The following is a 25324-nucleotide window of genomic DNA, read 5'->3' on the forward strand; positions in this document are numbered from 1 at the left end:
GACAGACGGAAGGATGGATGATGTAACTGTGGATGGATGGATGATGTTGGATGGATGAATGGACGATAGACAGGAAGTGAAAGGTACAGAATCAGATTCAGAGAGTAGATGGAAGAAAAGCGAGGGATGGAAAGAGGAGAAGGTGTCGTGAGTTAATCGATGTCGTTTTCCTGTTTCCCTCCACTCTGTGTTTTAAAGTGATTTTTTCTCCTTTATTATTCTCGCTCTACTTCCCTTATCAATCAATAGTTATTATTGGCCTCCTCACTCTCCGTCTATTTCACCGGGTCCTTTCTTCTTCTCCCCTTTCTCTCCATCCCTCTGTCAAAAAAGAGAGGCAGAAAAAGAGGGAGGAAGCAAACACTCTGATACACAAACACAGAATGAAGTCATTCATCTGCCCAATCAAAGAGGCGGAAGCCCAGAGGAAAGTAAACATCCATCTCTCTCTCTCTCTCTCTCTCTCTCTGTCCCTCTCTCTGTTCGTCTGTTTGTCTCTCGTTCACCCTGAGTCCGTGAGTGTCCATGATGATGATGCTCCTGTGTGTGGACGGACATACATCCCATCTCTCTGGTGTCTCTTTAAAAAAGAATAGATTGTTATTCTGCAACAGAGAAAAGAGAGAGAGAGAGAGAATGAAGGTGTGACACGATTTATGATGGACGACAAAAAACAGACGGAGAGAGGGAGGTGAGTTGGAAAGGGAAGAAACGGAAGGGACGGTGGGAGGAAGACAGTCATAAAGAGGGAATGAGGGGAGATGCGTGCCGAATGGAGGAACGGATGAGGGGAAGGAGGAAGGAAGGAAACGGAAGAAGTTTGAGAGCGCAAGTAGAAGGAAAAGAGAGTGAATGACAGGGATGGACGGAACAAATGGAGGGAGGTGGTAAAAGAAAAGACAGGAAAGAAAGGGAAAGAGATGCAGAGGAAGGGATGGCCAAAGAAAGTGAAGGAATCAAGAAAAGAAAAAGAAAGAAGAAGAATAACAGAAGAGAAAACGGAGGATGACATAGAGAATTTAAAAAGAAGAGAGACATTAAGAAATTAAGAAAAGTGGGCGAGATGGAAAAGTGGAAAGATTCGGGCAAAATGCAAGAGAGGAAGGCCGAGGGAAAGATAAAGACAGAGAGATTAAAGGAAGAAGGAAGAGTAATCGATGGAGAGGTTGTGACATCATCATTTGACCTCACATTGGGGGAGGGCAGAAGATGAAAGAGGGAGTTACCGTGGAGACGTGGGTGATGGATGGAGGGATGGGTGGATTAATGGAGTAACAGATAGAAATAGAGAAGTGACACTGAAGCAGAGTGGAATGTTTTTAAACTGGAATCAAAACCTTTTTTAAAAAAAAGAATATTTTAATCTGGATTGAGGCACAAACTGAAGTCATTCATTCAGAACAAAAATTAAAAATAGAAACAATAATTTTAAAATCAGGATAAAGAAACTAACTAGGAATTTAAAAAAACATTATTTTTATGTCCTAATTACTTTTGAAAAGTCCCTCTTCTTATCTGGACTAATTAAAAAGGACAAACTACTATTAATTGATCAAATAATTGATAATCCTAGTGAGATGGACGACAGTTCATGATGACATATCGTCAGCCGAATCTGATGGTGTGTTCACGGAGTGTGAGAATTATCGGAACAATTACTTCCAGGGAGCAAAATTCACCTGAATGACAACTTTCATGTCAATAAAATGAAGCAATAATCAGAATCAGAAAATAGATAAAAGAAAGAGGTGAGAGAGAGAGAGAGAGAGAGATGAGAACACTGATGGAGAGATAAAAAGGACAGAAAGATTTTCGCTAAAGAGGGTCGACCTCTCTCTCTACCCACATATGGACTGTACCTGATGAACTACTGTGTGTGTGTGTGTGTGTGTATGTGTGTGTGTGTGTGTGTGTGTGTGTGTGTGTGTGTGTGTGTGTGTGAGTGTGACCTCTGCACATTGCCTGCTAAATCAATCTGTCAAACGCGTTAGCGACTCTGTGCTTATTCACCGCCATGCCTGTTTGTGTGTGAGTGAGACCGACCCTGACCGGCCATCAGAGCCAATGACGGCGTATTGATCAAGGCTCCGTCGCCATAGAAACGGCCGTTTGGGAGGACAAGCGAGGGTGCGCGTGTGTCAAAGTGGGAAGACTTACTCCAAGGTGGCTCATCAGATCATCCGGTGTGTGCGCGCGTGTGTGCGTGTGTGTGTGTGTGAAATATCAGCTCCATGTTTTTCATTCGTCATGTGTTTTGGAATTCTTGTCCAATTAAATCTTATCAAAAAAATGACAACATGGCGACACATTAAAAACACATCCTCTAGCGGGCGATGAAGAATTCCCTGGAAACGGGGACTGAAACGACGAAGAGTTGCGGCTCGTAGGAAGTCCTTGTAAGGTGTAAATGTGTGCAGGTGAGGTCGTCAACAGGGGTGTGGGGGTCAAAGGTCGCTGCTCACCTGTTCTGTCATGACTTAGAGGAGCGAAGCAGACACGAGACCTGGAGAAGAACAAACTGTTTACTCTTCGAGGGTTAACCAGTGAATGTAGGTCAGTGGACCGGCAGTGTGTGTGTGTGTGTGCACGTGTGCGTGTGTGTTGGAAGCCAGGCTGTTGCATCTACAGGCGAGCATGATGACTGCGTGTGTGTGTGTGTGTGTGAGTGTATGTACTCAAGCATGTGTGTGTGACCTGCTCTTTGTTCCTGAGCTCGGTGCAGTAAGGGGAGTCGACCATTGACGAGGATTAATGCCCAACATATGGCAGCCCTACGGGACACACACACACACACACACGCACACACACACACACACACACACTGCAGTCATTATTCTGAACAAAGATCGTAAGGCTAATGAGAAGGCAGTATCGTGTGTCTGTCCTTCGCATGCACACACACTCACGTTGCTACTGGACTGTATGTCCATCATAAGTGTTGGATTTGAAAGGTGTGTGTGTGTGTGTGTGTGTGTGTGCGTGTGACTGGAGGACAGAGCGAGGGAAAGGTCAAGCAGAGTTCACAGTAAAAGTGAAGGTTCATGTTTTCATTTCTCCACGCTCCTCTGCCTCCGCCACTCTCGCTCAGAGTGTCCCGAGTTCCTGGCGTTGCGGCGACAGACGCCTGAAACATCCCATAAACGACAGCATTTTAGGGTGAACACTAATGATTCATGGTCGGGGGGGTTAAGTAATTAGTGGCTGCCATTGGTAAGACATCAGTGAAAGTCAATGCAATGTCCTCTCTCTCTCTCTCTCTCTGTGTGTGTGAAAATCACGCCCCAAAACACCACCCCCCCCCCCCCCCCCCCCTCACATTTTTACACTTTGACTTTCTCTTTTCCTCCTCTCTCTGCCACTCCCGCTGGGATCAGTGGTGATTTGCCCCCCCCCCCCTTCCTGAAAAGCCTCCACTCCAGGAGATATCAGGAGGACATCAGGAGAAGTTGGGACATCAACAGAGCAAACCTCCGAACACTAACAAAATTGAAATTGATCGCGTGTTCGTCGTTCTTGAGATACATCCGGGTGAAACCAGTTCGTATATATAATTCGATTCCGGCACGTCGTTTTTAGTGGGAAAAGTGAAACCAGGGAAATCTGTGGACTATCCTTCAGAAGGCTTTTTTTTCTTTTCTTGGGAGGTATGATCTATTCATTAGAGTAGTTCTGTTGTTTTTAGAACCTTCAGCGCGGAGGCGTTTTGTATCCGTTAGGTTTCTGTTTCTGTCTAAACTATTCATCTCTCCTGTTCTTTTCTATCCTATTTTCATCCGGCGGCTCGATGTGCTGTAGCGGTTTTAGTTTTCGGTCCTCTCCCTCCCTCTCTCTCTCTCTCTAGGTGTAAATGACTTTGGACGGCCATCTGTTACTTAGTCACCCTGCAGAGAGTTGGCCTGCATGCACACACCTCCTGTGTGTGTGTGTGTGTGTGTGTGCAGTTACTGTATTCCTGTTTGTGAGTGTGTGCTTATTTATGCCTACGTGCACATGCATAATACAGGTAGTAATGAATGAGTGCGTGACTGAAATAAAAGGAGGGCGCTCCGTTAGTGATGTGTTCAGGCTCACCTGTACATGTAGAACATGAGAACACGGGTTTCTCTACGTGTGTGACGACGCTACATCAGCGTTAGCGTGTTTTGACACCGTCCCTGCTGCTCTGTAAATAATGCAAAGATTGGAAGTGTACAAATATATATTGCATATTAGTGTCATGCTTAAAAGTTCTGCTGCAAAAAAATAGTACTTTACATGGTAGTACTTTAACATATTTTTAATATTTAATATTTTTTTAGTAATTATTGTAGCATAAATAGCCTCTACTTGAATCCCTTAATTGAATTTTATTTGCTTTGGTTGATTGAAGGCTCTTATTGTGAAGGGGCTGAATGCTGAAGACTAAATGGAAGGTCCAACAGTCACTAAATGTTATTTTCGAAAACATTTAGATGAATTTGGAATGCAATAATTTATGTTGCACGATAGAAAAAATATATATTTGCAGTAGTAACACATTAATTTTGAAGTCTAAATGTTTATGATTCCAAAACTGAGATGTAAAGAGGTTGTGTAAGAACAACAATCAGATTCATGACATTGTTTTTTAAAACATACATAATTTGAAAAGTTTAAATAAAATGAATAAATATTGATGCATTTTATAAAAAGATAAATCAAAAGATTATTACATACTGCTGATGGGACAAGCTCAAATTATAGTAGTAATAGATTATCTATTTTCAAATGACTAGAAATTCGATATAACAAATATAAAAAAAATATTATTTAGGGAAATATTATTAATTTCATACGTAACTTTTTTCATGCTTAAAATTGTCTATTGATGCACAAATCTCCTCTAAGCTGAAAATGAAATCATTGCAGGATAAAATCCTGAATAAGTGTGTTTGCACAACTCTTGTTTTTCTGGATGATTGTGCCACATGGCAGCAGAGGAAACTGCCCCTCAGAACCTCCCCCCCTCCTACAGAACACTGTGGATCTGATTCTGTGTCATGTAATTAATGCCTGTCTTTCCCCCCCTCCAGCTCTCGTCCGGGCCGTCCTCCGAAGCGCTGCTCTAGTGCCGGGATCCAGGAGAGCCCCAGGCTGCTGCACCCGGGCCTCCCCGGCCTGCTGTCCCCCAACCTGCTGTCACACACGGGTACGACTCGGATTGATATTCCTTCAGCGCTTTTTTAATTTTTATTCCTTCACTAGATTCTGTTTATCGTGTATCTCCAAAATGTTGCTATGCTAGCAGGTCTGTGAGGTCACACCCACACAAGGTTACTGGAGTTCATCCTCTTGATTTAATATGTGTGAGCAGTTCCATAATGAGGATGTCAAATTTCACACTGGAGGTCAATGTGAAAACGTCTTCATGTAGTACCAGAGTTGGCCACTAGGGCACACTGGCGCCTCTCACCATCGTCTTTCTCCTCCTCGTCCTTCACTCTTCCCGTTTTTCCTAATTCTCCCGCCATGTCCTCTTTGAGTGGAGGAAATAGAGGGATGTTTTTTCTTTGAGGAGAAAATGAGAGAGAGAGAGAGAGAGAATGAGGAGAAAAGAAATGTCACCGGAGGAGATGAAGAAACCTAATAATGACTGCCAAAAAAGAAAGGGGGGGGAGAGTTAGAGAAAAAGAGGGTCACAAGAAAAGAGAGACTGTTGAGAAGTTGACAGCGAATGAGTGGAAAAAGAAAAGAAAAATATCCCATGGATACAAAAGAAAGAATGAAAACAGAAAAGGATGTAATATTAGGGGTAAAAAAGACCTGCAGAGAGAGAGAGAGAGAGAGAGAGAGAGAGAGAGAGAGAGAGAGAGGCTGAATGAGCGTGACTGCGTGGTGGTGTGATGAATGACACGTCTCTGGGGTCCGACTCCTCCATCTGTCCATTCCTCCCTCCTCTATCCCTCCCTCCCTTCTTCCCAACTCATCTCCATCTTTTCTTTCTATCATCCCAACTTCACTGCTTCCATTTCTTCTTTCCCTTCCCTCTTTCATTTCATTTGTTTTGCTGTCTACTTTTCATTCCTTTCCTGACATTTTCTTCTCCTTTACTCCCTTCTTTTCCACGTCTCCTCACTCCTTTATTAAATTATATCATTCTTCCCCTTATTTCTCTCTTTCCTTCTCTCAGCCCCTTTATCTGCTCCCTTCATTTTGCCATTATTCCTTCCCCCTCTTGTCTTTTCTTGCCTCCCCCTTCTCTCTCACCTTCCATACTCTCTGCATACTTTCTTGTTTCTCCTCATTTCTTTTCCTCCTTATGTTTGTGTTTTACTTTTCTTTACTTCCGATCTCGATGATTTCTTTTCTTCCTCTATCGCTTTAATCTCTCTTACCTCCTTTCATCATTTCCTCCTGCGCTTCTTGCTCTCACTTTCAGCTTTCGTCCTTCCTTTCTTCTTTCGCATGCATGCCAAAGATCTCAACTTCCACACTTCCTCATAATCTCATCTCCTCCCTTGTCCCTTTCCTTCGTCCCTCAGTTCCGCACCTCCTCCTCCTCCTCCTCCTTTCATTTCTCCACCTGCCTTACCTTTTTCTACCTCCTCCCTTCTGTCTTCAGGTTTTCCTTTCTAACTTCATGCCCGTTGACTTGCTTCCCAATCTCCCCTTCTCCTCCTCCTCCCTCTTCCTCATCCTCTCATGTTCCTTCTTCACTTAATCCATCCTCACTTTTGCCATTAAATGTTCTTCCTCCATCCGTCCATCTCCTGGTTTGTGACTGCCGGCGCCTCGACTCTCTCCAGGATAAATAAAACATGGCTGTGTTTAGTGACATATGGAGGACACAGCGCACTGTGGCATACTAATGACACACACTCTGACACACACACACACACACCTGATGTGTGTGTTTGTCGAGCATTAGTGGAACCCAGAGAAAACATTTGCTCACTTATGATCGCTCATTAGCTCTCAGACACACATACGCGGCACATGCATGCAACACACACACATGCAGAGTTGGTCGTTGTATCGGCCCTGCGTCCATGGAGACGCCACGTTGCCGGGAGACGGGCTGTTGTTTACGACCTTGCGGGCACCGCAGCAATGGGGGGGGCATTGGCCAATCGCAGATGGACATTTATCACACTGTTTGAAAACAGAACAAGAGAAGGGGAGAGAGTCGGGAGACAGTGGCGAGATGAGAGAGAGAGTAAAAAAAGAGTGAACAGAAAGGAGGAGGAGGAGACAACTAGAGGAGGAGGAGAAGCGGGAGATGCTGCTGATGAAGGGTAAAGTGGGGCGGGAAGAAACGCAAGCCGAAGTTCAGAGAGAAGAGAAAAGAGGAGGAAGCATTGACGGGGTTCAAAACGGATGAAGGATGAACTTTAGAAAGTACGGTGGCTGGAAAGTTGAGAAGAAGCTGGAGGAAGAGGAAGCGGTTTGAAAGAAGGTGCCGTGAAGAGATAAAGGATGGAAGGACAGATGTGTTCGCTGTCGAGAAAAGAAAGGATGTGGGGGGGGGGGGGGGGGGGGGGGTAGATGAAACAAAAAGATCAGGGAACGAGGGAAGACCCGTGAACGACGACAAGAGAGTGATATCAGTTTAATTGGCCTCATCTTCCTCGACAAAGAAGCGGAGATGATAAGAGAGTGTGTGCGTGTGTGCGCGTGTGTGTGTGTGTGTGTGCGTGTGTGCATGCGTTATAACCTATCCAGTGTGCTGCGGCGCTCATTTGACTTGTTAATTCACTTCAAAAACAACTGAATGGTTCTCCTTGTCTCCTCACACACACACACACACACACACACACACACACACACACGTATCGCACATTAAAACACACTTAACACATAAAAGTCTGCAAACTATTTTTCTCTTCCAGAGCGCAACCACATAGCCGACACACGAACACGCACACACACGCGCACACACACACACAGACACACACAGAGACAGGAAGTGTGTGCAGGTTACAGATGAAGTGCTTTCAATCGTGTCATGAAAAGAACACATCTCCTCATCTGAGGACTCTTATGTGCACCTGCAGAGAGAGAGAGAGAGAGAGAGAGAGAGAGAGAGAGGTTGAGGAGACCTTAAGTGAAATGGTGTTTTTCATGTCCTCGTCTTTTTCCTCCACCTCCTGCATCACATTTGCCCTTCATTTCTTTACGAGGACTAAACACACGAACTCACCGTGACAGGTGGCAGCTAGCGCCCCCCACTGGTGGAAATGTTTGACCGAGAAAGCCATCGCTCGGTAATTAAAAACAACAAAAGAGTAAAAATATGTGTTTTTGTTTCGACACACGGAATGAAAACGTTGCTCTTGCTTACACACACACACACACACACACACAAACACACACACACACACGAAACAACTTCATTCTGGAAGGTTACGCTTTAATTGCTCCTTAACACCAAAAAAAAAACATGTGAAGTTCTGCCAGACCAAAATCAATGAGGTTATAAAATAAGCTGCAGAACGTTTAATTACAATAAAAAGGCTCTTGTTCTCACCAGCCTGTAAGTATTTGCCGCTAATGGGACAGGCCTGTTGTTTGTTGTTTTGTTTAAAATGTTTTATTGCCTTCAGCATTTCTCATTTAAAGAAAAGCAAAAAACCTGTTGCTCTTCATCAATCCAACATGTTTTAGCCAGGCGGGAAGAAAAGCCGCGCTGAAGACGAGTCCACAACAAGATGGATGGATGGGATGGAGGATGGATCCAGATGTGCGCTAGATCTTATGGTGATGTCACCGGGTCGTTTTGGGCCAGCGGTTGTGGACATTAATACATGAAGTTAATAGACTGAGCTAAATTTATAAACTCCCGTCATGTACAGAGCCCTTTAAAACCTCGATGACGCTCCAGATAAACATCCAAAATCGAATGGACCGTTCCCGTTTACAGAGCAGCGGCGACAAAAAAACAGGCCGCAAACATTTCCAGCGGAGGGAAGACGCTAAACGGATAACGGTATTCCTAATAAGTGATTTGGGAGTACCTGACATTAAGCAGGTGTCCTTCAATGTGACTTCACCGAGGCGATAGAACCGTTCGCCAGTACAGGAAATAAGCCTCCGCGTTATTAAACAGGTAGACCCCATAACCAGCAGCTTTATTAGCGAGTGGAACCTTAATGATCGACTTTGACAGGGAGTCCATTCCCTGAACATTTCACTTAGACTGAGACCGAAAAATCCAATAAATCTCTTTAACCATATGAAAAAGCAATGAGGATTAATGGTTAGAGCTTTGAGCCAGAATAAAAATAAAAAAGTCAATATACTAAACCACAAGTAGGTGATTGTGTTCCACATCATGCTAAATCTTTTATTTTGTCATTACAATGTTGTGTGTTTTTTTTTTTTTCATTTCTGCGTTCGGATATCTGCGTCACGGCGACCCAAACAAAAGTGGGCGAGTGATTGGTGGTTCCAAACAGAAGAACTCATCCATAGATCAATAGAAGCTATTTACAGAATACATAGAAGCTTTAATAACTGAGTCCAAATTGTTCACAGAGCCTAATCAATGAATCCAATCCATCAATAGAACACCAAACCATTTACTTTATGAACGAACATATAACCACTGCCTTTAAATGGGCGCTATAACTTCAACTACTGACTTTATTGGGCAATAGAACTCCAGACTATTAACTTTTTAAGGCTACAGAACCCCCCCCCCCCCCTAATAATTTATCATTTCTCTAAAAGGGAAGCGGATTGTCAATCACGAAATTTATAGGGCAATAAAACCCTTAACCACTGTCTAAAGAACGAAGGAAGGATTTAGTATTTCAAAGGGGACATTTCAACTGAGCCATTTTTTGATTGAAGCCATGTTAAATACGCCGGTAATCATCTTTGGATATTATTTTGAGACCGGCTGAGATGGGAAAAATAACTCGTTCTTCATCATAGATGCGGCTATGTAGGGTTTTGGGCTCCCCCTTACCACCAAGTAAGCAGACTTTAATAAATTAAGTACCAATAATCAGAAAAAGAACCCGGAACATTTCATTTAATTGCACTAAACCTCCAACCTTTTGGCTTCATAGGCAATAAATGTAAACTCCAAAGTCTTGGCTGTCTTGGTAGAGATGACAGAAAACGGCCGCTGTGAAATGCTTCCAAATGGGGGCGCCTTGGACTTCAGCGGAAGCTAAAGATGAGAGACCTAAGTGCCCAAGTGTGGGAGAAGAAATCTCTTTGAGTCAGCACAAGAGCAATCGACTCCATTTGTAAATTGGCACTCCGAGTCCCGAGTGCTCCCAGGAAGGCCGGGGGGGGGGGGGGGGGGGAAACAAAAACCAGCCCAGAACAGTGCGTTTCTAAATTCAGAACACAAAGAGCAATTTCTCTGTTGTCCTTGTTTGTTTTATTCAAAGTGTCACTCCGTCTCTGAGAAGCGCGTTCAAGCACTTCGTCAGAGACGTAGGTGCAGCGGATGAAATATTTACAGGAATGGGCCAAATGGGGTGGGTTTCACGCGAAGTGGGGAAGGGGTGGGGGGGGGGGGGATTTGGACTACAGGATCGCCCGACGTCCTCAACCAGCGAACTCAAAGCTATTAAACGCCATCCTGATGGGGTCTGGCTGTGGAAGGACGCCGCCTGATCTCATTTTTGAATATTGCCTGCTACGTGGCGGATGCTTTTACTGAAGAAAGCCTCACGGAAGCAGGAGATGTGTGTTTTCATGATGGGTGGGGGCAGTAATGATGGAGTATAATTACTGTGACAGGGCAGAGTCCTGCACACGCGGACAGTAAACGTGATGAGTTGAGATCAAATAAAGAAGTTGTGCAACCCGATTGGCCGAAAAAAAATACTTAAGACAAAACTCCTTATCTTTTTAAGGCTTTTAAAAGGACAGTATTTTGGTTTTTAGCACCTTCACCTTCAGACCACCCGGTCTTGGCTGCGTCAGAGAGAAAGAATCCCTGCTTCTGCCTGATTCATTTCGATGCGTTTAAAATTTAATATCACAATGTTAGAGACTTTATCCCTAACATTCACAAAGTCTAAGAACGATCCTTACTTTATCCGATTAACAAGAACTGCATCTTAGAACTACAGGATATATTTGGCACCAATTTCATAGCAATCCATCTAATAGTGATTATGACATTTGCATGCAAACCCCACGAGCTGGCGTTGCCATCTTCAAAGGAATGCCGTTAGCTTGACAAAAAAAATCACGTGAGGACTGGTGGGAAACGTCCTCTTGCTTTCTGCTTTGAGGATTTTTCAGGCGACTTTTGCCACTTTATGCTGACGATCCACCAATGTTCACTCGAAATCCTCTTTGCCTGTGTTTCCTCTTTTCATTCTGCTTCCGTGTCTCCTCCTCCTCCTCCTCCTCTCCTTTCGTCCTTCGGACAGCATTAGGATGCACGTGAAGCAAAAAAGAGATGGGTAAACAACGTATGGACAACCCACAGGGGACCACTGAAACACACACACACTTGAATATATTTATTTTCTCTCTCACACACACTAACTGGCTCTATATAATGCACGTGTCTTTGAAGCAGTCTGTCAATCAATCACAGACTAATTCCCAAGGTTCCTTGGTCGCCATTAGCGACGGGGTCGATGCTGGGTAACCGTGGACACAGCAGACAGCCATTGATCTGGGAGTGTGCGTTTGATAGTCATGATGGAGAACAGTATTGTGGCTTCGCCCTCACTATTGATTGTCTTCTGGTTGCATTGAGGCGCAGCGGGCGTTCTGCCTTGGTGTCCGAGTGTGTGTGTGTGTGTGTGTGTGTGTGTGTTTGTGTGTCCATCCATCTGTGTAGAGAGCTATTTCCTGTATCAGCATATGCAACTTTGTGTGTGTGTGTCAAGGTGTTTCTAACAAATCAATGGGCTAATCAATGTTTCCTTTTTTAGTCCTCATTTTTCTTGTATTTTTGTGTTTGTCCATTACTTTGATCCAGAATAAAATCTCAAAAAATGATCTGGCCTTAATGGTAAAACATTTTTAATGACAAATCCTGTCTTAAAGTCAGAGTAAAGGACAGGAATATCAGCAGCAGCAGTCTGTCAGAAGTTATTGGCCGACGGTCGGCATAATTAATGGCTTCTAGACCCTGAAGTGTTCAGGAAGTGACTGCTGAGCTCACTTCCTGTGAGTAGGTGTTGTAATGTTTTAGGAGCTGTTAGGAAATACAAATATTAAAACACACATTTCATACACGTTTAAAAAGAAGCCGCATTTCATTTTGCGTCCGCTCCATCTATCTTTGCTCTCCACCTTCTTCATTCCTTCTCGTTTCCCCCCACAAAAGCGCAGAAGTCCCTCCTCCATTTGTCTTTCACCTATTTGACCTCTTTGCTTTCATTCGTTTCATCCTTCTTTCCGTCTGGCTTTCCATCCAACCCGCCCTTCCATCTTTCGTTCTCCACCCATCTTTGTTCTCCTCCTCTCACATCGGCCCTGCTTCTTCTTCTTTACTTTTCTTTATTCGTTACATTCTTTTTCTTCTTCTTTGACGTGTCCTCTTTCAGTCTTCTCCTCCTTTTCATCCGTACCCCTTCCCGTCATCCGTCTGCAGCGTGTGAGTTTCAACTGCAGCGAACATTACAAGCAAACTAACGGGGAGCATTTTAAAATGTTCCTAACCATTTTGCGTCGGACTGATATTCATTTTGTGTTTGTGCTTGCGAGCGGCCGCTCTTCGTGATCCTCTGTATTCGTCCATCATGTTTCTCCATTTGTGTCCTCCTCTCAGCAGGACAGCAGACACTACGTCTGGTCTCCCGGCCCCCGGGCTCTTCCGCTGCACCTCTTTCTCTTTGTCCTTTCGCTTTCCTATACTTTGTAACCTTTCCTCACGACAGTCGGTGCACTTGTGAAATAGACTGCCGCATAAATCACTCGCTGCATTCTGCAGGAGTTCTATTCGCATTCTGAGGATTAAGATCCGCTGTCAGATGACATTTCAATTTGTCACAACTGATCAACCTTCTAATGCATATATATATATATATATGTATGTATGTATGCGATGAAGTGGAAAGCAATATATTCTGCAGCTTTGTCATCTGAATGTGTGAGCATAGAAAATAATGTTGTTTTTTTTATCTTTAAACCCTCCCTAATGTTTAATTGCTAACTTGGAGGCTGTAAATATATTACAAACACACACCAGCTCCTACGTTGCTATGGAGAACTTAGACAGCCCCTCTTTATTTCTAAATCCAACAAATATGTCAAGATATACAGTATATATATACGCAGTTGTGTTTCTCAAATATTTGTTCTCTTTTATTTCTCTTTTTGGCCTCCATCAAATCCCGAGGAAAGCATTTCGCTCATCCCTCTTTAGCTAAATGGTCCAGCTGGTGAAAATGATGCTGATGAGAGAGACCGTTCTCCGACTATTTTCGTTATTGATTAATTACTCCTGTGCAGGAGGGTGTGCTTTGATGTCTTTGTTTTAATTATCAGCAGGATCACAGAAAAATGGCTGAACAAATTTCACCTAAATTTAGTTGATGGATGGAGCCATGGGTCCAAGAAATGAGTGAGGGAATTTTAGTGCACATCCAGATAACGGGATCTACCCTAAAGTCTACCCCCCCCCCCCCCCCCCCGACCTCTGCCCCCATCATGTTGCCTAAATAAAGCCTATAACTGAGAACTTTCACCGTTTTAGACTTTGCTCTTCTGCAGTTGAAGGCGCTCTGGTTTAGTCGAACCTACAACCCTCTCTTTCGCCATTCCTCACCTGCCCCCCCCCTCTCTGATCCATCCCTCCATCCTGCCTTACTTAAATGAATTTTCAAACAACACGACAACTCCCTCCTCCCTCCATCTTCTGCTCTCCCCTCCTCCATTTATCTTGTGTGCTTTATAGCAAGCAGAAAACTGTACTGTGTGCAGTGGACATTCCTTGAGGGCCATCAACCGTGACTGGGGCAAAACCAACTGACCCCCCCCCCCCCCCCCCCACACACACACAGATAAGAATGCATATGTTCCCTCACACACATATATTCATACGTGAAAGCAAGCAAACTGTACAAACGCACGCTGCTCAATGCAAAGGCTCACACACACACACCTACACACACACACACACACACACACACACACACACTTCAGGGATAATAGTGCATTTACACACGGGGTCATCGTTCTCACTCTGCTGGTTGTTGTGTATAGAAGTCAGTTCCAGGTCAGCGCACAGAGCCGGGGATCTTAGTCCATACAAAAGAGAGTGTGTGTGTGTGTGTGAGTAGCAGCAGGGCGTATTCTCTCTCTCTGTGTGTGTGTGTGTGTGTGTGTGTGTTTTGCTGTTCAGTATGTGTATCAGTGATTATACATCAGCCCTGAGGCTCCTGAAGCAGCACTCACACCCTGAAACACTTCAACAAAACACTCGGTCTGAATAGAAATGTTGACGGCGACAGCTGACAAGTGTCAATATGTGTGTCACCGCTCACTGCAAGGCATCGTGGGTAAAGGCGGGCAGCACCTGCGAGGTATGAGAGGGGAGGCAACAAAAGCTGCGACTGGGTAGTTGTCAGAAACCGATGGATTTTGTGGCAGCTTGTGATTCTTGTAATGGTCGACAATTAAGTTCGACTTACCTCTGAGGAAGTGACAAATATAACAGCAACTTGAATGTGTGTGTGTGTGTGTGTGCGTGTGTGTGTGTGTGTCACAGGCCTGACAGCAGCAGCCATGGCCGAGCTTCAAAAGCTGCAGAAGATGAAGATGATGATGAGTCTCCAGAACGGAAACGAGTCAGACAACGATGACTTACACTCCAATACAGGTGACACACACACCCGACACACACACACACACCAGACACACACACACACACGCACACTCAGCTTCAACATCTGCCAACATATGGCAGGAACTCATGTAATGTGTGTGTGTGTGGTATCTCTCTCCAGCCCTCTTATCCTCTTAACGTTAGTAAAGTCAGATTTAATCTGATAGAAACGAGAGAATTCCCTCTCTCGTCCCTCTCCCCAGCAACACTCTCCAGTTCCTCCTGGGGGGGGGGGGGTCCCGAGGCGTTCCCCGTCTAGATGCGATATGTAATCCCTCTAGTGAGATCCGGGTCTCCTCCTGGATCTCCCCCCTGGGTCTCCTCCCGGGTGGACAAACCCAGACAACCCTCAACGGGAGGCTCCTAAACAGATGCAGCCCCACTTCAAGCAGCGCCTTTCTCACACATCTCCTCCAAAACCCCTCCAGAAGGCCGACCTCCTTATCCCATCTCTACGGGAGAGGAGGAGATCATTTGTTTCCGGGTGTATCTAAAAAGTTAGAGGAAATGCAGATTTTCAGGGATAACAATATCTGTCTGATTATCAACAGCAGAAAAGTACCAAAAAAGTCTAAAGTAAAACACACACACATTCATCCCACTCTACCTCTGCAGTGTTTGCTTCTCTGAATTATTAAAAAGATAGAAAACAAAAAGGGAAAAGAAAAGAGGGAACATGCAATCCTTCCTTCTGTCCCCCCCCCCCCTCGTCCTTTTCTACAGCTGACCTGGCAAATGGGCCGATAGAGTTACCCTATTCTTCTGTTTTATTCCCTTTCGCCCTGTCCTTTTTTTTTTTTATTCATCGCATCCTGCTCTTCTCCTGCCTTCCTTTATTTCGTTCGGAGTGTTGTTCTGTTTTTTGCTCCGGGATTGCGTGGAAAGCCTTCTTTCCATTGTCCGACCTTCTTTCCTTTGTAACAGACACTCACACAAGCCTGGGAAACTCCAACAGACAAAAGAGCAGAAGAACAAGTGTATGAATGCAAAAAAAGAAAAGAAAATAAAGCCAGGAGGACAGAGGGGAGAGATGGACTCGTAATAAAAGAATGGGATATTTAGGGCAAGCGGAAAAGAGAAGAAGAAGAGCTGACAGGTTTTTAGAGGGGCAAAGCCAGTTGGTCCGAATCCTCTTGTTTAGTCAGATCTTATAGAAAGAAGAAAAAAATAAATGACATGAATGCAGAATTGAAATAGGAATGGAGAGATTTATGTTTTGACAGAAACCGTATCAATCTCATCTCAATGGAGGGAGAGAAAAAGACAAAGGGAAAGAAAAAGGGATGAAGTTGGGAGAAGTTGGGATATGGCAAAGGAAGGAGAAGAGGAGAGAAAGTGAAGAAAGAACCTCAAGGAGGAACAAATTTGTTCTTAAAATGCATCAACAAAGAATTTTAGATGATAAAGTTTATTTCCACGAGAATAAATACAATTATTGCAGGCTATATGGAAACTATTTCAGAATAAAAGCTCTTTCAGCTTCGCCGTCAGGGAGAAATAATTGGCAAAATTGTGCAAATGAAAACTAAATGGTACAATTTGGCATCATTTCTGGACAAAGTTTACACATTTCAGAATACAAAGTTTAAAAGGTACGACTTTAAAATGATTTGGAAAAGGTACAAGATGCTAATATTTAAAAAGAATAATCTTAAATTGCAAATGACACATATCCAATATCCATTTATTAATATATAAAATAACTTTTTAGTTATTATGATTTTTTTTATTTGATTCCCTGCTGAAGAAAAATAAAATAAATCAGTGGGTTTGTCTCTGGCCTTTCAATACCAGTAATATGTTTCTATACATAGTTATCAATAATTGCTTTCAACCAACCAACTAGCACAGGGAATATGAATAATAAATAGGTTATTCTGTCCCTCTAGCCAGGACGTTTAAGGGGTTCTTTCCTTGTTGAGTTTTTCTTTTTTTACGAATCATGTTGATGCGATTGTTTTTTAATTGAAACCTGAATTAAAGTGACGCGTGTTCATGAAGATACAAATAATAGAAGTGCTGTAAGGCGTGCAGATGTGTTGGATGATCACCATTATCGTCTGGGTGATGGCGGCATACGGACGGGCGACATGTTAGCGGCTTAAGCGTCATTAAACTGGAGTGTAATGGATGCAACTTTAAGCGCTTGGACTGATGGAGATTGACAGAGAGAAGGAAATAGAAACTACAGGAAACGGGGAAAAGAAAGTGACAGAGGAGAGAAAGGATGGAAGGAAGGAGACGACAAGGCCAAGGGGAGAAAAAAATGAGAAGAGCGAGAGAGAGAGAACATCTGCCCATCTGTTTATACTTCTTTTCTTCCCTGGTGTAAATGGCAGACGGGATGCAGCCCAGCTGTCTCTCTCTCTCTCTCCCTCACACACACACACACACACAAATGCACCCGCACGCGCACACACACGCACACACAAACAGCGCAGGGGGTTCAGTAGGCAATAATAGAGAGAGACGGTCGCTAATTCAAGCTAATGGAGGGAGATGAAGATGGATGAGAGATGGAGCAGGGAGAAATGTGGAGGGTGACAGAGGTGGCAACGCAGAAGGAGAGAGAGTGAGAGAGAGAGAGTTTGGAAAGAAGGAGAAGGTGTGAAAAAGAAAGCAATCACTTTCCTCTTTGATAATCATTTTCAGATTTATCTGGACGATAAATGAGAGAACCGGTGATTGTGATCAGAGTTTATAATCAGACTGCATTAAGAATGGTTTCCATGTCACTAATAGATGTACCGTAGTTCATGTACACATTTATAGAGAAATACTGGATGCATGTAAGAATTAACATGTTTGCCTCAGCATAGAGTCACGAAGATCCTCTTGTGTTCATCCAAGTCCAAAAACTCAAATTAATAATGTGTGCAAAATCGATGCACATTACACAATGTTTTTTGAACTAATTCATTTAAAATAATGTGAACTGAGTTTTTCCACCTGACTTTAAATAAGCTAAAGTCCTCACTGAAATTATTAAACCGATTTTGTAGAGCATCCTCCTAAATTGAGGGTTTTTCATGTGGGATGAGCGCTCATCTGAACACATTACCCAATAAACACAAAAACCAGGCTGCGGTTTCGTACCTTCAGCCTGTGTGAAAGCCTCCTGAATATCAAACCTCCGTCTGTCTGTCTCTTCCCAGGAGGGAGTGAGAGTTCCTGGGATAAGGAGCGTTTGACCAGCCCCCCTGCTGGAACCCACGGTGGAGGACCAGGAGGTGGAGGAGGAGCCCCAGTAGGCGCTGCAGCTGGAGGAGGGGGAGGAGGTGGTGCGAGGGGGCCAGCCATCGGAGCCGCCAGTCAGCAACAGCTCCAGCAGCAGCATCTACTGGCTAACAGTGAGTCCTCTCGCACGACAGACATGCCTAACAGACAATACACTTAGACACACTACACACACACACACACTCAAAGAGAGAGAGGGAGAGATACACACAACCACACTGATACACATGCATTCTCTGGGAATGTGTGTTTAAGGGGGGGGGGTATTTATTAATGTGCACCATTTAATCTGTTCCATCTCCTGTATTAACACTGCCTGGATTAATCAGCACACACTCTACGAAATGACTCAATTTATCAACACCACACACACACACACACACACACACACACACACACAAACAAACAGAAACATAGTCATACTTGCTCTTTTTCTTATTGCAGAAATGGGCTCAATGGGCAGCGGGAGGCGACAAACACTCAAATTGATTGTTCAGTCGTCACAACAACAGCAATCAGTGTTATTGTTTCATTGGGATGAAAGCAGCTGCTTGTGTGTGTGTGTGTGTGTGTGTGGTGTCATGTCTCACAAATGTACAGCTTCCATGAGCTCGCCTTTAAAAAAAACGGGGGGGGGGGGCTATTTGAGGTCAGAGGTCAAGGTTACGCATTTAAGGAGGTTAAGGAATACATTGAAACTAATGGAAGGTCGTCACAAATGCAACAGTGTGTGATGTCGCTGGTGTGCATGTGTGAAAAGGCAGAAAGAAATTAACAAAAAGAGAGAAGGAAGGGGATGATTACAAATAGTAAGAGGACAAATGTAAGACAAGACAAAAAAAATATACAAATATTTAAGAAAGACAGAGACATTGAGCTCCTTTTACATTTGACCTCCATGTCTTCTCTTCCACGCCCTCCTCGCTCTGCTTTATCAACTTTTATTAGTGAGAGGTTTGATACCCAGATGACATCTGTTCCTCCCCTTTCTCAAAGTTAAGTTAAGGTTAAATTCTACTTGCTTATTAATTAAAGGACAATGTGAAACAGACTTTTCTGGATTACGATATACATGAAAGAAATGACTTAAGACTCAAGCTCCCATTAAAAAGCAACAGATGAATATAATGAAACAAAATGAGTCAATGTTTCCTCTTTGTTTACTTTCATTTCATGTTTGGCTGCTGATCGTTTTAATTGTCGTCTTGCTACATCCCTAATTCGGAAATGGTCGGCTGCTTCCTTATCTACTCTCCTCTTCCTTTGTCTACTTAGGATTGGACCTGCCCTTTATGATGATGCCCCACCCTCTGCTTCCCATGGGGCTACCGCCTGCCTCTGTGGCCATGGCGATGTCACAGATGAACCATCTGAACACCATAGCCAACATGGCCGCCGCAGCCCAGCAGATACACACTCACGTACACCGCGCGCCAGTCATCAAGGTAAAACGCAAACTCTAATAAAAAGCCTTAAAATGACAACCACTGAGGACCGAAGTATGTTCCTTGAGGTACTCCTCATTCAACGACTTTTACTTTTCTAATCCGTACTTTGAGGAAAAATCTATGGTTTTTGTCAGGTTAAACTCATTCTTTCCGAATGAGTTTAACGGTAATTTCAATACATATCCCAGTATTGATCGGGCTCTGACGCCGTACCCCGGACGCTTTGAACCTCACTCGTTCCTTTTCTGTTTTCAGGAGAGAGTGTGTGACAGTCCCTCCCTCTCTCCATCTGTGGATGAGGCCAACACACCTCTGCAGTCACAGCCGAGCAGCTCCGCCTCCAGCTCACCTGAAAGACTGGGTACAACGCACACACACACACGCACACGCACACACACACACACGCACACACACACACACACACACACACACACACACACACACACACACACACACACACACACACCCCACAGCAGCAGACTCCCCCGTATGACTAAGATGAAAAGGATTAGAATTGAAAACTAGTTGAAAGAAAAGTATCTTCAATAATAAGACTTAAAATGTTATTTTAACTAAAAAAAAAACAACCTCACACACACACACACACACGCACGCACACATACAAACTGAGTGCTCTTTCTTTCAACAGGATTGGTGTCAGCTGAAACAGATGTTGCGTTGCCTAACCCTGCTGCACCCATCAAGAAAATAACAAAGGATAAAGGTTGGACCACACACACCTTCAAACACACACACACACACACACACAGACCAATGGACGACAGTCATACACACTCAAATAAATGGAGATAATCTATTACACACCTCAATCTAATCTCTTCACTAGTTTGTTTTGACAACTGACAAACTGGTTCTCACTTAGGAAAGCGTTCTCACAACACCCACACACACACCTACACACACACACACACACACACACACACACACACACACACACACACAAGCTGAAACCTCAAAAGCAGAGAATCAGAAGCCTCGGGATGTTCTGCCCCGCCTATTGATCACCTGTCTCTGAACCATCAATCAGAAAGACGAAGGAGGGTGAGACAGATAGCTGGAGGGACGCTAAGTAAAGGAGTCACGGCTAAAAGGGGTCAAGAGGTCACACACTAAAAGCATGTGGGGCCTCTGTCTTCCCTCCATTACGCTCTATATTTTCCATTCATATAACACACTCTGCTTTCGTGTGACTCGCGTCTCTCCACCTCCTTCCCTTCATTTCCATTCATAGTCCCGAAGCTCGGCGGCGGACGTCAGCAGGAACAGCAGAGGGGCTTCCTCCAAAAAAATAATAATAAATCAATCAGGACTAATAAACACACAATCCACTGCAGCATCATCATGATCAGGTCACTCGCTACCACTTCACTCTAAAAGCTCTTTGTAATTTGGTCACCTCGGACCAGTGGAAGGCAGAATGTGTTTGCATGTTGCTTTGTTCTTTATAAAGCCTTGCTTGATTTTTAGAAGTATAATTTCTTGACCCTGTGAAGAGGAAATTCAATGATAGCATGTGGAAACTGGTGGATTTGGATCTTATTTAGATCTGCACACATTCTGATCACAACCCACTAACTCTGCCTATTCCTATTAAGATCCATTAATTCCCTGTGAAATGAAAGAAAAGGTCAAAGAGAGCATGTAAAAGTTTAATGGGGCTTGTTAGGCCCGAGCGCCTATACTAGTTTGCTTTTGTTTTTTGGTTTGGTCCATTTCTCCCACCAGGTTTCATGGAAAAAGATGACATTTTGTAATTGATTCGTCGCCATGCTCAGAACAATCATTCGTTGCTGTGATCCTCTCCTCTCTTTTCAACTCTTTTTCTAATACATTTCAAACACTTGTGCGCTTCTCATCCTTTTTAATTGAGTTTTTCCTCTCCATCATCTCATACCATTTGTCCTTTACGGTGGTCACCTCTCATCCTCGACTAACTTTGGTCCTCCTCCTTTCATTCTTTGAATTCCAATATTTACTTGGGCGAGAGAGCGAGGAGGTGTGGGGGGGGGGGGCAATTCATCAACAACTCTGACGTGACATGTCGGCGCATGCAGGGAAAGAGAAAAGGATGGCGAGATGACGAAGGGGCAGAAATTGTTAACGGGAGGTATTTGGGGCTAAATCTGCGATTCTCTTTCAAGGAAGTAAAGAATAAACGAGAATTCTTTTTTTTTTTTAATGGTAAAGAGAAGAGTAAAAGACGATGAAGATGAGGGAGTAACAGGTTGTGAAGTGTGATGAAGAAAGATGTAATATGTAGAGTAAAGGATGTATGGATGAGGTGGCAGATAGGAGTGTGTGTGTGTGTGTGTGTGTGTGTGTGTATTGAGAGTGCATCTTAATCAGTGTTAATTTCACACCAGAGTTAACCCAGTTGTCAGCGTGTTAAGGCATTAAGGGCTGATCAGACACTGTGACGCACCGGCAATGAGCAGACAACACATACACACATGCAAAAAATCAAGGATGCATTTAATCCTTGCCAATTAGTAGCCCACACGATTGCCTGAATACTAACGACTTCGCCGACGCTGCTTCGCTGCCTTTTACACTTTCGTAAACATCAACATTTTATAAACTTCAGATCCGCAGACTGAAAACACATCACTGATGGAAAACACACTCACGACCGATTGAACCTTTTTGGCTGATAACTTGTGCTCCTGTCTCGTTGTTAAGCGGGATGCTATAAGTTAGCATCGCTTATAAGGTTTAGATTCTAAGCTACGCTTTGGAACCTGTGGCTAAACTCTGAAACCCTTTTCTTTTATAATTGTGTATATTTTAATTAAACCAAAACAGATTTTTTATTAAAAAGTAATAATGATTCAAATTAATTGTATTATATTTGATCAAAAAATGTGCATGTTTTTTTTTTTTTATTGTTCTTCACAGAGGAGTCTTTGCTGGGACAAGCCCTGCCCCCTGGCTTCCCTGCTCCATTCCTATTCGCTGACGGCCTGTCGTCAGTGGAGACCCTGCTCACCAACATACAGGTAGCATCCTATTGTTGCCTCTGTTTCTAAAAAAAAGCTGTCACTCTGCAAAAAGCTAGAGAGGTTGATCAATCGATAATCGTAAAAAAAATACTGCAACATTGAATCAAAACTTGCCCCCCCCCCCCCAAACGTCTCTCCTCAGGGTCTGCTGAAGGTGGCGGTGGAGAACGCCCGGGTGCAGGACAAACAGATCCAGGCGGAGAAAAGAGAGCTGAAGATGGAGCTCTATCGAGAGAGAGAGATGAGGGAGAGTCTGGAACGCCAGCTGACCTCCGAGCTTCAGAGCAGAGGTGTGAGCCGCGCTCTTTGCTCTAAAATCGCCACGTAAAAGTGTGACGGCATTAAACCGGAGGGCATTCTGGGCCTGAGCCAAATTAAGCAGGGTCTCTGACCATCAGCCAGGAGGAGGGGCTGCCATTCACGCGGTTCTATCTCTTCCTCAGCCTCCATTCAGAAGCGCCTGAAGAAGGAGAAGAAAGCCAAGAGGAAGCTGCAGGAGGCGCTGGAGTTTGAGTCGAAGAGGAGGGTGCGAGTGGAGGATGCGCTGAAACACTCCTCCTCCTCCCCCTCTCCTGAGCCGCTGCACGTCGCCAACAACAACACCAACAATGGTAGGATGGGCTTGCTTTCTTCTCCTTCTGTCGCTTTGCCCCTTCCAACCCTTGTTTTAACTCTTTTTTTTTTTAAATGCTCACTAAGATTTCTTAACATTTTCTTTGTTTTACTTGTCTGTCCAACCTCCTAATTTGTTTTCATTCACTCTCCTTTTTGTTGCTTCAGCTTGAATTTGTATTTGTATAGTTTTGAGTCGCTTCAGGAGTTTACAGCCTTTGATTTAAACCTTCTGCATATTTATTTATTTTTTTCTCCCTTTGTCTTCCTGACGTGATTTCCCATCCACGTCTTGACTTGTGTCCGCCTGTTTTCTGTTGTAGACCGAAGCTTACAGGCTGCTTCTGTTTCCCTGCCTGCCTTCCGTAAATTTGGATTTGAGAGCGGCAGTAAAGTGTTCAGTGTTACCCCAAGAGCTGGTAGACACCAACTATTTGATTATTTATTTGCTCGTAAAAAAAGTGATTATTTTTTACCTTGGGCTGGTGGTGACGGCTGATTAATTGCTTATCGGAAAGGACGTTTCTGGTCTCTTCAGGGTTCAGCAATTATCAGAATAAACTTCAAACTAACAGCAAATTATAAATGAGGATAAATATTAAAATAGTGTTGCTAGTAGAAACACAGCAATACATGATCACCGTTTATACAGCGTCACAATACACTGAATATATACATATATAAATATATGGATAATAATCATATCGCCACATTCAGCTCTAACTAGTAACAACTTAACATGGTTTTATTGTCGAAAAGCAGCCACATATAAAAAAAAACAAATTTAAATCACACCAAGAGAAAAAACAAACAAAGCCATCAAAGACATAATTCTCGAGTCAAGCGATTGTGTCTTGAGTCTTGGATTTGTTTGTGCTTTCAACTTGCAGACAGTTACAAGGTGATTTTATTGGGCGCCCCACTGAGACTCTGTCTTGTCTTTGCGTTTCATGCCAGGCGCTGCTGTAGCCGAGGATAAAGCTGAACTTAATGGAAACCAGCAAGACAACGGCGCAGTACAAGGTACCGAAGCAACAATAAAAGATATCATAAAACACGTACACAGGCAGGAAGGAAGACGCACACGCCACATGTTAACATGACACACCAGGCATGTTCAGAGGCCGCCTTTAGATGCACAGACACACACGTGGTAGACACATGTGTGTGTGTGTGTGTGTGTGTGTGTTGGGGCCCAGGCTAGATTAGTGCAGACATTAAGCAGACACGGAAACAATGTGGCCTCCCTTTCATGTGCTCCTTATCAGACACACATGTGAGTGTGTGTTTGGACATGTTTCATTGAACAGATACAAGTGTGGATTTGTGTGTGTGTGTGTGTGTGTGTGTATGTGACCTGACCATTTAAGGTTGCGTGTGCTTATGCTGAAGATCAATTTGTAGAGGATGATGACATTTTTTTAAAACTGGAACTCAAGCCTGAAGATCCTTTAAAATGGAATTAAACCCTCGTTCAAATTCCAATTTGAACCTAAACTGAAATCCTTCAAGCAGTTTGTGCGAATTTTGTTTTTTTAAAGTTTGACAAGTCTGACAAGTACAAAAAAAAGACACAAGTGGATTCCTCTGCGACGACCAAATGGTCATTTTTAGTCACATTTAAACCAAAATCCAAATCCTCACATCGTGTTTTTGCTCCTTAATCCAGATCCACTCTCACACACACACACACACACAGACATCTGTTCTGAGCGAGGACACCAAAAAATCGAGGACAACTTGTTCATGTCCTCGAACGGCGGGTGAAAGGCCAGCGGTATAGTTGAGGTTGTCGCTGTGGACATGAAGTGTGCCAGCGAGTGTCCTCACAAGTGCCGTAGCGATGCTTGTGTGTTAGTATGCGTGTGGCGTCCTCTTTCCACCAGCTGTGCTCGGTCCTCCCTGACATTGAAAACCTTGAAACTCTGCGTGTGTGTAAATGAGAATCCACAAACACACACTCGCTTTACCTGTAGATGTGTGTTTGATCCACACGCCGGTGAGACAGGGAACTCTAATTAGCTCTCTCTCTCTCCTCTTTAGACCTCTTTTAGATCCCCTCTCTTCTGCAAGCAAAGCAATCCAAACACACACACACACACACACCTACACACACACGCACGCACACACACACACACACACACACACACCTGATTTCATTAATGTTGATTGGCCCAGTAGGGCCCCTTTGCTGCTTTCCTCACACAGACAAACACACACTTCATCCCTCCTGCCAT

The 25324-nt window shown here is 43.8% G+C and overlaps 1 protein-coding gene across 1 annotated transcript in view; it reads left to right on the forward strand.

Annotated features, from left to right (window-relative positions):
• The window catches only part of dachb (dachshund b), a 54253-nt gene that overhangs the window by 26557 nt on the left and 2372 nt on the right, over positions 1-25324 (forward strand). The window contains exons 2-11 of the mRNA XM_068755779.1: positions 5052-5167; positions 14654-14764; positions 17926-18120; positions 19283-19452; positions 19711-19816; positions 20105-20179; positions 22372-22472; positions 22618-22765; positions 22919-23086; positions 24045-24110. Coding sequence (XP_068611880.1) covers positions 5052-5167; positions 14654-14764; positions 17926-18120; positions 19283-19452; positions 19711-19816; positions 20105-20179; positions 22372-22472; positions 22618-22765; positions 22919-23086; positions 24045-24110 — 1256 coding nt within the window. The remainder of the gene's footprint in view (positions 1-5051; positions 5168-14653; positions 14765-17925; positions 18121-19282; positions 19453-19710; positions 19817-20104; positions 20180-22371; positions 22473-22617; positions 22766-22918; positions 23087-24044; positions 24111-25324) is intronic.

The sequence above is a fragment of the Brachionichthys hirsutus genome, chromosome 23 (genome assembly GCF_040956055.1).
Source record: "Brachionichthys hirsutus isolate HB-005 chromosome 23, CSIRO-AGI_Bhir_v1, whole genome shotgun sequence".
In the NCBI taxonomy this organism is placed as follows: Eukaryota; Metazoa; Chordata; class Actinopteri; order Lophiiformes; family Brachionichthyidae; genus Brachionichthys; species Brachionichthys hirsutus.